The following is a 14,636-nucleotide window of genomic DNA, read 5'->3' on the forward strand; positions in this document are numbered from 1 at the left end:
TTGTCTTTAAATTTTCCTCTTTTAAAACCTCCATGCAGTGGCGTATTTAGGTTTTGTGCTGCGCTAGGCACTCAAAATTCTGCTGCCCCCCCCCCCACACCCCACAGGTTTTAGCGTTTAAGGCCATAATACTTTTAGGTCAGGCCCAAACATAGATTTCTTAAAACAATACATCCCCAAACACAATTCTAAGTGTGGAAAACCAACAAAACTAAAGGCAATAGCTAAATAAATGAAAGGTTCAGAGTAACTTCTAAATGGTAAGCTCCATGGGCAGTATCGTAGTATACTCCTCTAGAATGTAAGCTCCTTGGAAAAAATCTCCCATTATATACTCCTAAAGTAAGTAACTGTAAGCTTCTTACAGACATAACCACTAGCAATTTTGCATACAGAGCCAGACAGAGTGCAGGAAGGTATAATACAAAAATATTACACAATTACCTTCATTACAACTGTGTAATGAGCCGGAGTTGCTCACTTGAGGTAGGGAGCACTCAGCGTAATAGTCACACAGTGTCTTGATGTGAGTCAGTGCCGACAGTGGTTACCAACCGGCCAGCGGTTATTCTCTATGGCTGCTCAGTTGGCTAACGCTAATTAAATCACCTCCCAACAGAGACTCAAAAAGTGCTGCACCCCCTTACAATCTGCTGCCCTAGGCAAGTCCTTGTTTGCCTAGGCCAAAATAAACGCCCAAGCTTTCATGTACAATTCTTTTTATTCTGCTCTTCATATCACTCAATATACCATATCTTCTGCATTTTTGACTTACCCTACTATTATGTATATGTATTTGCATGTTTACCATGTTTATCTCTCACTTTTTTCTGTAATAAACTAAAACTGAAGTTTCATTGATCACTTATTATAAAAAGGGTACTAACTCAAGAAGCAGCTCGCTAAAGTCAGAACCTCCAGCAGCCCATGGAACAGGGCTCTTTACCAATGAGGTGACATTTCCACTTCTAAACCAATAGCGATGCTAGCATATGGAACACTGTCAGATGAAAAGCACAGCTATTGGTTTAGAGGTGGAAACGTCACCTCATTGAGAAAAGAGCGATGTCCCATGGGCGGCCGGAGGCTCTGACTTTAGCAAGGTGCTGCGAAAAATACAGGGTGAGTTTAGAACTCTTATTTTAATAAGTGATCAATGAAAGTCCAGTTTATTTTTACTATCACTTTAAGAAAGTTTGCTCTTCCTGCAGGCTTGGACCATTTGTATGGGCATGTTCTAGAGAAATATATATTTCATAGTCTGCAGCTGGTATAATGAGTCATTTGATACATATTAAGTGGAAACAAGTTTTAGAGTACAGTGTTTCTTATTACTGAGTCACAAATCAGAACCAGGTTAATGGAATTGTGAAACCATAAATTCAGGAAATGAAATCCTGGCGTCATTTTACATCTGGTACCATCTTAAGTTCTATATCTTTTTATTTTACTATCCTACTGTGGTTAATCTGATCTATTTTTAACTCCCACAGCAGCTACACATGCACCCAAATTTGGTTAAAAGTGAAAACTTAAAGAGAAACAGTAACATAGCATCTGCTTCCATGCAAATTACCTTCTGAAGGCTCTTTCTCCAGAGAGCAGACTGTGGTGGGATCTTCCAGGAGACACTGCTGAGGTCTGACTGTGACCAGAGAGCAGACTATCTGTTTCAAATTGGAAATTTCCATCAGTCTCAGATCGCAGGTTTGAGTTGTCTAAGAACTCTCCGTCATTCCAAGCTCCAACTGAACCATCCATAGTCTGATAGCGAAGCTCGATGCTGACGCTTGTCTGAAACACATTAGCATATGAGCCATTTATTGTGTGGAAAGAATATCAGTAAACACTGTAGTGTATTTAAAATTAGATGAATAACTTTGTCATGATGGTGGCAATGCCACTTTTAACCTGTGAGTTTTCTCACAATTCATAAAAAATATACATAAAAATGACATGAGTCATCATATGAATTTCACTAAAAGTTACAGTATGTCTTATGGGGTCAATCAAATAGATTGTATTAAAAAATAATAATTGAGAAAATAACTTAAAGCTGGAATACAAAATGAATTCTAATTTACTAATAGCAACAGTAGAGAAGGATAGAGAAGCAATACAGTAAATCAAAATGTATTAGCAACAATTACATATGACAATCAACAGGCCTTGTGTAAAATATTAGGTACACTTCTGCTGACCCTGTCACTAAAAGGAATAAATAAAAAGAAGAGCACTATATAAAAGATGGTCCGATAAAAAAAAAAAAATATTTAAGGAAATGCTTCATACGTATTGAGGAAAGAAAAAGTGTAATAAAGGGTCAGTCTACACCTCAGTCATCTTAAAGTCTTACTTTTATACTGCAAATAGCCTCCTGCCCCCCTATCTCTATCATGCAGCTGGGACGGTAGAACGGTAGAAAAGTTATTTATTTATTTTTTTAAATACAATTTTTATTGAGATTGTTGGCAAATACAACATATGAATTAATGTTCATTAACATCAACAAATAATTTACAGAGTACATAAAATATGAGGGTAGAAAACATAGGCCACAGATAATAGAACCTAGTTGAAGGTTTATCATGGAAGTGGCCGAATTACACATTTTCTGGACACTTATCTGTAGGTCATCTTGTAACTCCATCAATGAATATGTGAATGAACTTAGTAGGAAGGAATCTCATTTTTTAATAGGGGAAAAGTTTAGTGTGAAGTAGTTTGAAAAGCAAAACATAAGGGGTAGGCAGCAGACAAGAGCTGCTTTTGTATTAAGGGAGGGGGGGGGCGTGTCTAGGGGTATGTTGATATAACATGAGCTAATAAGTTTGTAAATATGGCTTACAGTCAAGATCAGAAGGTGGATTATGTGAGTCTAAAGATAAGCTCCTACCTTTGGTGGAAGATTCAAAAGGACCTCAAATAAGGGGTAGGGAGGGGAATATTCTTAAAGGCGCTATAACTATGAACAGAATTTATAATAAGGAATGGGCAACTGTATGGTACATGGTAATAGGGGGTAGAAAAACGTGATATTACATAATTGAGGGCGACACTAAGTTGTGGCAAACTGAATATCAGCCAGTAAAATTGGCTCTAGATGTAGGGAAGGCATTTGGGTACTACAGATGCTTTATGTCAAATATAACAGAAGATAGATTGACTCAAATGAGTTTTATGTAGAGTGGTATAACATTAAATCCTTCAATATATTGAAAACTAAAGGCAGATAGTGGACCCTTAAGATAGAGTAATGTGGTTAGGTCATGTTATATGGTCCTTGTACTTAATGTCAGTATTCTAATGTAACATTTCCAGTTACCATAAACAGTTGTTATTAACAGTGGGAGTATGACAACATATATATATGATGAAGGCAGTATCTGTACTTAATAAATATGTTATAGAGTGTATAGGTTCACTGGTTCAGGATCAATACTATGTGTATTGGAAGGAGCTTGTATGATATCACAGACTCTGTAAAAGAATCAAGTCTAGACATATAGGAACCTAGAGACCCCTACATGTAAACTGAGTACAATAGAAAAGTTATTTTTAATTAATACTGTTTCTGGCCACTTTGAAATGGCTGCCAAGTTCCGCCCACTAAATGGCATCATGATCTGGGCTACATCTAGGCACTCTGCTGAATAGCATTGACAGTCTGTTGAATCCAACTAGTGAGACTTTTGTGATTGGATGCCATATGCAGCCCAGATCATGATGTCATCAGTAAGCAGAGCTTGGCAGCCATTTCAAAGTGGCCAGAAACAATATTCATTTTACAATAACTTTTTTACCGTTCCAGCTGCATGATATAGAAAGGATGCAGGAGGCTATTTGCAGCTCAATCTGCAAATATTCATATACATATATATTTAAGATTGCTGCTCATCGCTGTGTGACATACTACCTTTGGTGCGCTAGTTCTCATGCCCTGTCTCAGGGCATCAGAATGAGTCTCTCATTGGAGCCTATGGAAGCGCACTCTCATGAGCGCAATGCGAGGTTGTGTTTGCATTGCATTTAACTTGTAATACCAGCGCACATTTGCCTGCACTGGAATTAATAAGTCGAGCGCAAATATTGTGCTTGCGAAAGTGCAATTTTGAGCTCCACTCATAAACAAGCCCAAAATTAGCACCATCTACAATACTACTCCTGTATGTTGCTCACTGAACCAGATAACAGGTAAAAAAAATAGCATGGCATGCAACCTGACGTTTTTATAGTGAAAGGGTATGTTGCTAAGCAACATACACCAAGATTACACGTTTTGTGCTATACCGGGTGCGTAAATAACGCAAAAAATGAGCGGTATCGCACTTTCCATAGCGCTGTCATTACAAGTTACTGAAAAACCTCTTGTTGTGTGGTATGCTGCAATAAGCTCCATAACGCACAAAACCTAAGGCCTGACTTTACGTGCTCGTACATGCTTTCCCCCATAGACATCAATGGAGAGAAAAGTGTCAGAAAAAAAACACCTGCAATCGCGGAATGGCGATCGCCGCAACGCAACCCCTGTCTATGGGGAAAAGAAAGTTATGTTAAAGCCTAACACCCTAACATAAACCCCTAGTCTAAATACCCCTAATCTGCCACCCCCGACATCGCAGACACTAAAGTTATTAACCCTTAAACCGCCGCCCTCTGACATCGCTGACGCTAAATAAACCTATTAACCCCTAAACCGCTGCCCCCCAATCGCTACTACTATAATAAACCTATGAACCCCTAAACCACCTGCCCCCAACATCGCTACAACTATAATAAACTTATTAACCCCTAAACCGCTGGGCCCCCACATTGAAAATCACTAAATTAAACTATTAACCCCTAAACCTAGCATCCCATCATTTTAAATAAAATTTACAATATAACTATTTTTAAAGGGACATTCCAGCCAAAACTGGATTGCACATGGATGCATTTCACTTTTGAATAGAAGCATTTTTGTGATATACATGTATTAGCAGAAATGCTTCTAATAAAAGCTATAGCTGTTTCAAATGTGTATTTAAGTATGCAACGTGCACCAGCATTTTAGAAACAGCCCTTGCTCAGAGAGCCTGAGGTGCTTGTAACATCTGGTAATGACTCAGATTGTTAATTACTGACATGATACAAGCCCCACTGGTACTCTGAGTTGCTGCAGTATTTAAAAGGCTGGTGCACTGAGAATATTTTTTACTAGAAGCTGTTTTGCCAATACATGTATATTGCAGTTATGTTTTCATTCAAATATGTAATTAATATATGTGCATTTAAATTTTGACTGGAATGTCCCTTTAAATAAATAAAAACTTAACTGTGAAATAAAAAAACAAACTAAGTTTAAACTATAAAGTAACCTAACATTACTATTTTAAAACAATAAAATTAACGAAAAATTAAAAAAAAAAAAACTAAATTACAAATTAAAATAATCCTAACACTACGAAAAAATAAAAAAATAACATTACAAAAAAATAAAAACGCTAAAATTACGAAAAATAAAAAACTCTAAGATTACAAAATAAAAACACCCCCTAACCTAGCAATAAACTATCAATAGCCATTAAAAGGGCCTTTTGTAGGGCATTGCCCTAAGTTAAACAGCTCTCTTATATTAAACAATTACAAAGTCCCCCCTAAAAGTAAAACCCCCACCCAAGCAAGCCCCAAAATAAAAAACCTAAGTCAGAAAAAAACCTAAGCTACCCATTGCCCCTAAAGGGGCATTTGTATGGGCATTTCCCTTAAAAAGGCATTGAGCTCTTTGTGCCCAAAGCCCTAATAAACAAAAAAAAAACCACACCCAAAAAAAAAAAAAAATGACACTAAACCCAGGAAATCTACTCAGAGTTCCTGAAGTCCAGACGTCCATCTTCATCAAGGAGACGAGAAGTCTTCATCCAGGCGGCGACATCTATTGCGGGGGCATCTTCTATCTTCATCCCGGTGGCGCGGAGCTGTGGAGGCGCAGAGCATTGTCGCCGGCCGCGCGGACATCTAGCGTGGAGGATCCTCTACATACAATCACCGCTGTACACTGAAGCTTGAATGCAAGGTACCTGTTTAAAAATAGGGTACCTTGCATTCCTATTGGCTGACATCTTCAAATTAGCCAATAGGATGAGAGCTACTGAAATCCTATCGGCTGATTTAAACAGCCAATAGGATTTTAGTAGCTCTCATCCTTTTGGCTGATTTGAAAATGTCAGCCAATAGGAATGCAAGGTACCCCATTTTTAAATGGATACCTTGCATTCAAGCTTCAGTGTACAGATATTTATATTGGAAATTTAATTTAAAATTAGGGGGGGGGTTAGGTTTAGGGGTTAATAGTTTAATTTAGTGATTTGCGATGTAGGGGGGTAGCAGTTTAGACGTTAATAGATTTAGTTTAGTTGTTACGATGTGGGGGGCCGCCAGTTTAGGGGTTAATAGGTTTATTATAGTAGTATCGATGAGGGGGGCTGGCGGTTTATGGGTTAATAGCTTTATATAGTGTTGACTATGTGGGTGGGCAGTGGATTAGGATGTTTTGAAGTTTAATATAGTATTTGGGATGCGGGAGGGTGGCGGTTTATGGGTTAATAGGTAGTTTATGTGTAAAGTGTACTTTGTAACATTTTAGTTATGAGTTTTGTGAAACATTTCTGTTTCGCAAAATCCATAACTATTAGTCTCAGATTGTGGGAAAGATCACGGAGGTATAGGCTATAACACAAGCATTTTAGCCGGACCACACAACCTGTTATATAGCGGTATGGAAATCCCGTACTCAATTTCTGAGTGCGGAATGGATCGTTGCGTTACAATGCTTGTGGTATAGTAATACGGAAAATCTGCCATTCCACGTGCAATGGCCAATTTTTTAGCTCACAGCTCAGCCATCTTAGCAAAGTTCATTTTTCTAACTTTATTTAAAATGACAGCACTTTTTTAACTTTTAGTAATTACTAATGACCTTAAAATTAGTGTCTAAAATATAAATTGCTGACCTGACTCCAGTTAATACAGGGAGTGCAGAATTATTAGGCAAGTTGTATTTTTGAGGATTAATTTTATTATTGAACAACAACCATGTTCTCAATGAACCCAAAAAACTGATTAATATCAAAGCTGAATAGTTTTGGAAGTAGTTTTTAGTTTGTTTTTAGTTATAGCTATTTTAGGGGGATATCTGTGTGTGCAGGTGACTATTACTGTGCATAATTATTAGGCAACTTAACAAAAAACAAATATATACCCATTTCAATTATTTATTTTTACCAGTGAAACCAATATAACATCTCAACATTCACAAATATACATTTCTGACATTCAAAAACAAAACAAAAACAAATCAGTGACCAATATAGCCACCTTTCTTTGCAAGGACACTCAAAAGCCTGCCATCCATGGATTCTGTCAGTGTTTTGATCTGTTCACCATCAACATTGCGTGCAGCAGCAACCACAGCCTCCCAGACACTGTTCAGAGAGGTGTACTGTTTTCCCTCCTTGTAAATCTCACATTTGATGATGGACCACAGGTTCTCAATTGGGTTCAGATCAGGTGAACAAGAAGGCCATGTCAGTAGATTTTCTTCTTTTATACCCTTTCTTGCCAGCCACGCTGTGGAGTACTTGGACGCGAGTGATGGAGCATTGTCCTGCATGAAAATCATGTTTTTCTTGAAGGATGCAGACTTCTTCCTGTACCACTGCTTGAAGAAGGTGTCTTCCAGAAACTGGCAGTAGGACTGGGAGTTGAGCTTGACTCCATCCTCAACCCGAAAAGGCCCCACAAGCTCATCTTTGATGATACCAGCCCAAACCAGTACTGCACCTCCACCTTGCTGGCGTCTGAGGCGGACTGGAGCTCTCTGACCTTTACCAATCCAGCCATGGGCCCATCCATCTGGCCCATCAAGACTCACTCTCATTTCATCAGTCCATAAAACCTTAGAAAAATCAGTCTTGAGATATTTCTTGGCCCAGTCTTGACGTTTCAGCTTGTGTGTCTTGTTCAGTGGTGGTCGTCTTTCAGCCTTTCTTACCTTGGCCATGTCTCTGAGTATTGCACACCTTGTGCTTTTGGGCACTCCAGTGATGTTGCAGCTCTGAAATATGGCCAAACTGGTGGCAAGTGGCATCTTGGCAGCTGCACGCTTGACTTTTCTCAGTTCATGGGCAGTTATTTTGCGCCTTGGTTTTTCCACACGCTTCTTGCGACCCTGTTTACTATTTTGAATGAAATGCTTGATTGTTCGATGATCACGCTTCAGAAGCTTTGCAATTTTAAGAGTGCTGCATCCCTCTGCAAGATATCTCACTATTTTTGACTTTTCTGAGCCTGTCAAGTCCTTCTTTTGACCCATTTTGCCAAAGGAAAGGAAGTTGCCTAATAATTATGCACACCTGATATAGGGTGTTGATGTCATTAGACCACACCCCTTCTCATTACAGAGATGCACATCACCTAATATGCTTAATTGGTAGTAGGCTTTCGAGCCTATACAGCTTGGAGTAAGACAACATGCATAAAGAGGATGATGTGGTCAAAATACTCATTTGCCTAATAATTCTGCACTCCCTGTATACAGTAGAGAACATTTTACTCAATGGGTCAGATTCCTGCATATTATATGTAAGAATTCAATATGCAACTCCAGTTATCATTAATATTGTGTCATACTCACAAATGGCCATGTTTGCAGCAGAAGTTGTACGTAACAAGGGGTCGCACACCATTGAAGAATTCTCTCATGTATTAGTAAGTGTATTATTGCAGTTGACTATAAAAGGTTGTTTTATATTATATTGTTATTATATATATTATTTTTTGGAAGAAGACCTGGTAAGCCTATTTTCTATTAGGCAGGTCTATTTCCCTAGGTATTGCACCATTTTTGCTTCTTGTTTTTATTTCAGGTTACTCCAGTACTGTAACTTCGGAAGAAACACTAGTAGAATCATTTACAAGCAACAACACCTTTGATTATTATTTTTATTAATCTTTTTTTACCTACACATTTGGATTATTGAACATTCATACTTTACTCTGGACTTCATTTTTTTCAGAATCTTTTTCAGAACTTCATTAAGACTTTACTTTGCACGTCCCCCCTTTTTTGTTGGGACATTTCCCTTTACGGATATTATTATATTTTTTACTTTTTTGGGGGTCTACTATACCCCCAAGTGTACACTACTTTATATATATATATATATATATATATATATATATATATATATATATATATATATATATATATATATATATATATATATTTGTAGGAATAAGCACTCACTGGTCTTCTGTTATCCGTGATATAAATTCTTTATTAAAAAGTGAAGTTTTCAGGACTAACAGCGTCCCTTCCTCTGGCCAACAACAAGTGAAAAAGTTCAAACTTATAAAGGTCTGTAAACCCCTCCCATTCTGGACCACCAATCATAGATAGCCGTGTGCAAAATAGTATGTGTTAATCATTATACAAGTGACCACAAGTGTATAAATATAAATATGATCAAACATGTCATGTGCACTCAGCAATAAAGGCAAGCATGCCCGTGGGACGCCCCCAACCAGCAATGATCCGATCTTATAATGACCTAATTTTCGGCAATCACATCTTGATCAGCTGTTAGCCAAAACCCCAACAAAGTGCTTAATAGGCTATCCATCACAACGCCCAGTCTTCTAATAGGCTACTCAGCCATTCACCACCATTCAACCACGCCTCCCTGCACGATCTCAGCATATAACTAACTATAAATTAAAACTGTATCAGGAGATACCAATAGTCAATATCATCTCAACTGATCTAAGTGTGATGTAATAAACTCGAGTGCCTAACTTAAGAGGGAGATCGCACCCACTGTGGCTGACTACACTGAGGGAATGTTTACATCTTGCGGATGACCCCACCCCGTCACATAGATTAGCCAATGGGAATCCTTATCGGTCAGCCCGGTTATTATAAAAATAATCAGATCCTCCGATCATTATAACTTAAGTGTATATCCATCATTAATTGCAGCCAACAGACCACAGAATGTTCAAAAGCATAACTATGGGAGCACCTGACATATTGGTGTACTGCTGTAGAGTTAAAAGCCCACAGATCGTCACACCCCCTTCACTACTAGGGGCCAATAAGGACTGTTCTCAGTCCGGCAAACACCCAAATGCAAGATGAGGATAGGGTAAATGGTACAGCCCCTCCCACCCCGAAATCTATGATGGATAAAATGTCAGAATGCTAAAACATACATTGCTCGTCTGGATATAAAAAAAGGGGGGACGATTCCCCCATCCCAGGTGTAACATATACGGGTGAGCGTAACATCTAAGCTCAAAAATAAGTATCAACAGTACAAATAATATTTCTCCTGTTAAGTGTGGTCAGTCCACGGGTCATCATTACTTCTCGGATATTATCTCCTCCCCTACAGGAAGTGCAAGAGGATTCACCCAGCAGAGCTGCTATATAGCTCCTCCCCTCTACGTCACCTCCAGTCATTCTCTTGCACCCAACGAATAGATAGGATGTGTGAGAGGACTGTGGTGATTTTAATTAGTTTATTACCTTCAATCAAAAGTTTGTTATTTTATAATAGCACCTGAGTGTGTTATTCATTCTCTGGTAGAATTTGAAGAAGAATCTACCTGAGTTTTTTCTATGATTTTAGCCGGAGTAGTTAAGATCATATTGCTGTTTCTCGGCCATCTGAGGAGAGGTAAACTTCAGATCAGGGGACAGCGGGCAGATTAATCTGCAAAGAGGTATGTAGCAGTTTATTATTTTCTGACATGGAATTGATGAGAAAATCCTGCCATACCGTTATAATGTAAACTCAGCCTTAAATACAGTAGATGTATCTGGTATCAGGCTGTCATGTATGTATATTTTACACTTCAGTATTCTGGGGAATGGTACTTCACTGGATTTATACTGTATGCATAGACTTAACCTAATTTGCAGGGACTTGCAATAGGTTTTTAAATAACAATTAATTTATTGAGGTTAAACGTTTTTTGCTGGCATGTAAAATCGTTTATTTCTCTGAGGTACTGGGTGAAAAAATGTTTTGGGCACTGTTTTTTTCCACTTGGCAATAGTTTTGTTTAAATTTAAGCAGTTTACTGATCTCTCTCACTGTTATGTGTGAGGGGGAGGGGCCATTTTTGGCGCTTTTACTACGCATCAAAAAACTCAGTCAGAGGTTCATTTTCTTCCTGCATGATCCGGTTCATCTCTACAGATCTCAGGGATCTTCAAAGATTGTTTTGAGGGAGGTAATCATTCACAGCAGAGCTGTGAAGATTGTAGTTGACTGTGATAAAAAACGTTTATTTGTGTATTTTTTCTGCTGTCAGGGTTAGTTATCCTTTGCTAATGGGAACAATCCTTTGCTAAAATTGTATATTTCTTACAAAGATTTGATGCTATAATTTATTTATTTCAACTGTCATAATTTTTTCTGTGCTTCTTTTAGGCACAGTTCGTTTTCATATTATTGTAAATTACTTGAAAAGCATTTCCAAGTTGCTAGTTAATTGCTAGTGTGTTAAACATGTCTGATTCAGAGGAAGATACATGTGCTATATGTGCTAATGCCAAAGTGGAGCCCAATAGAAATTTATGTACTAACTGTATTGATGCTACTTTAAATAAAAGTCAATCTGTACAAATTGAACATATTTCACCAAACAACGAGGGGAGAGTTATGCCGACTAACTCGCCTCACGTGTCAGTACCTGCATCTCCCGCTCGGGAGGTGCGTGATATTGTAGCGCCGAGTACATCTGGGCGGCCATTACAAATCACATTACAGGATATGGCTACTGTTATGACTGAAGTTTTGGCTAAATTACCAGAACTGAGAGGTAAGCGTGATCACTCTGGGGTGAGAACAGAGTGCGCTGATAATATTAGGGCCATGTCAGACACTGCGTCACAGGTGGCAGAACATGAGGACGGAGAACTTCATTCTGTGGGTGACGGTTCTGATCCAAACAGACTGGATTCAGATATTTCAAATTTTAAATTTAAGCTGGAAAACCTCCGTGTATTACTAGGGGAGGTATTAGCGGCTCTGAATGATTGTAACACAGTTGCAATACCAGAGAAAATGTGTAGGTTGGATAGATATTTTGCGGTACCGGCGAGTACTGATGTTTTTCCTATACCTAAGAGACTTACTGAAATTGTTACTAAGGAGTGGGATAGACTCGGTGTGCCGTTCTCACCCCCTCCGATATTTAGAAAAATGTTTCCAATAGACGCCACCACACGGGACTTATGGCAAACGGTCCCTAAGGTGGAGGGAGCAGTTTCTACTTTAGCTAAGCGTACCACTATCCCGGTGGAGGATAGCTGTGCTTTTTCAGATCCAATGGATAAAAAATTAGAGGGTTACCTTAAGAAAATGTTTGTTCAACAAGGTTTTATATTGCAACCTCTTGCATGTATTGCGCCTGTCACGGCTGCAGCAGCATTTTGGTTTGAGTCTCTGGAAGAGACACTTGAATCATCTACACTAGATGAGATTACACACAAACTTAAAGCCCTTAAGTTAGCTAACTCATTTATTTCAGATGCCATAGTACATTTAACTAAACTTACGGCTAAGAATTCCGGATTCGCCATTCAGGCACGCAGAGCACTGTGGCTAAAATCCTGGTCAGCTGATGTTACTTCTAAATCTAAATTGCTTAATATACCTTTCAAAGGGCAGACCTTATTCGGGCCCGGGTTGAAAGAGATTATCGCTGACATTACAGGAGGTAAAGGCCATGCCTTGCCTCAGGACAAAGCCAAAGCTAAGGCTAGACAGTCTAATTTTCGTTCCTTTCGTAATTTCAAAGCAGGAGCAGCATCAACTTCCTCTGCACCAAAACAGGAAGGAGCTGTTGCTCGCTACAGACAAGGCTGGAAACCTAACCAGTCCTGGAACAAGGGCAAGCAGGCCAGGAAACCTGCTGCTGCCCCTAAGACAGCATGAATCGAGGGCCCCCGATCCGGGACCGGATCTAGTGGGGGGCAGACTTTCTCTCTTCGCCCAGGCTTGGGCAAGAGATGTTCAGGATCCCTGGGCGTTAGAGATCATATCTCAGGGATACCTTCTGGACTTCAAATCCTCTCCCCCAAGAGGGAGATTTCATCTGTCAAGGTTGTCAACAAACCAAACAAAGAAGGAAGCGTTTCTTCGCTGCGTACAAGATCTTTTATTAATGGGAGTGATCCATCCAGTTCCGCGGTCGGAACAAGGACAAGGGTTTTACTCAAATCTGTTTGTAGTTCCCAAGAAAGAGGGAACTTTCAGGCCAATCTTGGATTTAAAGATCCTAAACAAATTCCTAAGAGTTCCATCGTTCAAGATGGAAACTATTCGAACAATTTTGCCCATAATCCAAGAAGGTCAGTACATGACCACAGTGGATTTAAAGGATGCTTACCTCCACATACCGATTCACAGAAATCATTACCGGTATCTAAGGTTTGCCTTTCTAGACAGGCATTACCAGTTTGTAGCTCTTCCATTCGGATTGGCTACGGCTCCAAGAATCTTCACAAAGGTTCTGGGTACTCTTCTGGCGGTACTAAGACCGCGAGGAATTTCGGTAGCTCTGTACCTAGACGACATTCTGATACAAGCTTCAAGCTTTCAAACTGCCAAGTCTCATACAGAGTTAGTACTGGCATTTCTAAGGTCGCATGGATGGAAGGTGAACGAAAAGAAGAGTTCTCTCTTTCCACTCACAAGAGTTCCCTTCTTGGGGACTCTGATAGATTCTGTAGAAATGAAGATTTACCTGACAGAAGACAGGTTAACAAAGCTTCAAAATGCATGCCGTGTCCTTCATTCCATTCAACACCCGTCAGTAGCTCAATGCATGGAGGTGATCGGATTAATGGTAGCGGCAATGGACATAGTCCCCTTTGCACGCCTACATCTCAGACCGCTGCAATTGTGCATGCTAAGTCATTGGAATGGGGATTACTCAGATTTGTCCCCCACTCTGAATCTGAATCAAGAGACCAGAAATTCTCTTCTATGGTGGCTTTATCGGCCACATCTGTCCAGGGGGATGCCATTCAGCAGGCCAGACTGCCTTAGGTTGGGGCGCTGTCTGGAATTCTCTGAAGGCTCAGGGACTATGGAATCAGGAGGAGAGTCTCCTTCCAATAAACATTCTGGAATTGAGAGCAGTTCTCAATGCCCTTCTGGCTTGGCCCCAGTTAACAACTCGGGGGTTCATCAGGTTTCAGTCGGACAACATCACGACTGTAGCTTACATCAACCATCAGGGAGGGACAAGAAGCTCCCTAGCAATGATGGAAGTATCAAAGATAATTCGCTGGGCAGAGTCTCACTCTTGCCACCTGTCTGCAATCCACATCCCGGGAGTGGAGAACTGGGAGGCGGATTTCTTAAGTCGTCAGACTTTTCATCCGGGGGAGTGGGAACTTCATCCGGAGGTCTTTGCCCAAATACTTCGACGTTGGGGCAAACCAGAGATAGATCTCATGGCGTCTCGTCAGAACGCCAAGCTTCCTCGCTACGGGTCCAGATCCAGGGATCTGGGAGCGGTTCTGATAGATGCTCGGACAGCACCTTGGACCTTCAAGATGGCTTATGTGTTTCCACCCT

General features: G+C 39.8%; 1 protein-coding gene across 1 annotated transcript in view; it reads right to left on the reverse strand.

The window, feature by feature from the left end:
* OTOF (otoferlin) overlaps positions 1 to 14,636 on the reverse strand; it is a 742,062-nt gene that overhangs the window by 396,520 nt on the left and 330,906 nt on the right. The window contains exon 5 of the mRNA XM_053709494.1: positions 1,577 to 1,794. Coding sequence (XP_053565469.1) covers positions 1,577 to 1,794 — 218 coding nt within the window. The remainder of the gene's footprint in view (positions 1 to 1,576; positions 1,795 to 14,636) is intronic.

The sequence above is a fragment of the Bombina bombina genome, chromosome 4 (assembly GCF_027579735.1).
Source record: "Bombina bombina isolate aBomBom1 chromosome 4, aBomBom1.pri, whole genome shotgun sequence".
In the NCBI taxonomy this organism is placed as follows: Eukaryota; Metazoa; Chordata; class Amphibia; order Anura; family Bombinatoridae; genus Bombina; species Bombina bombina.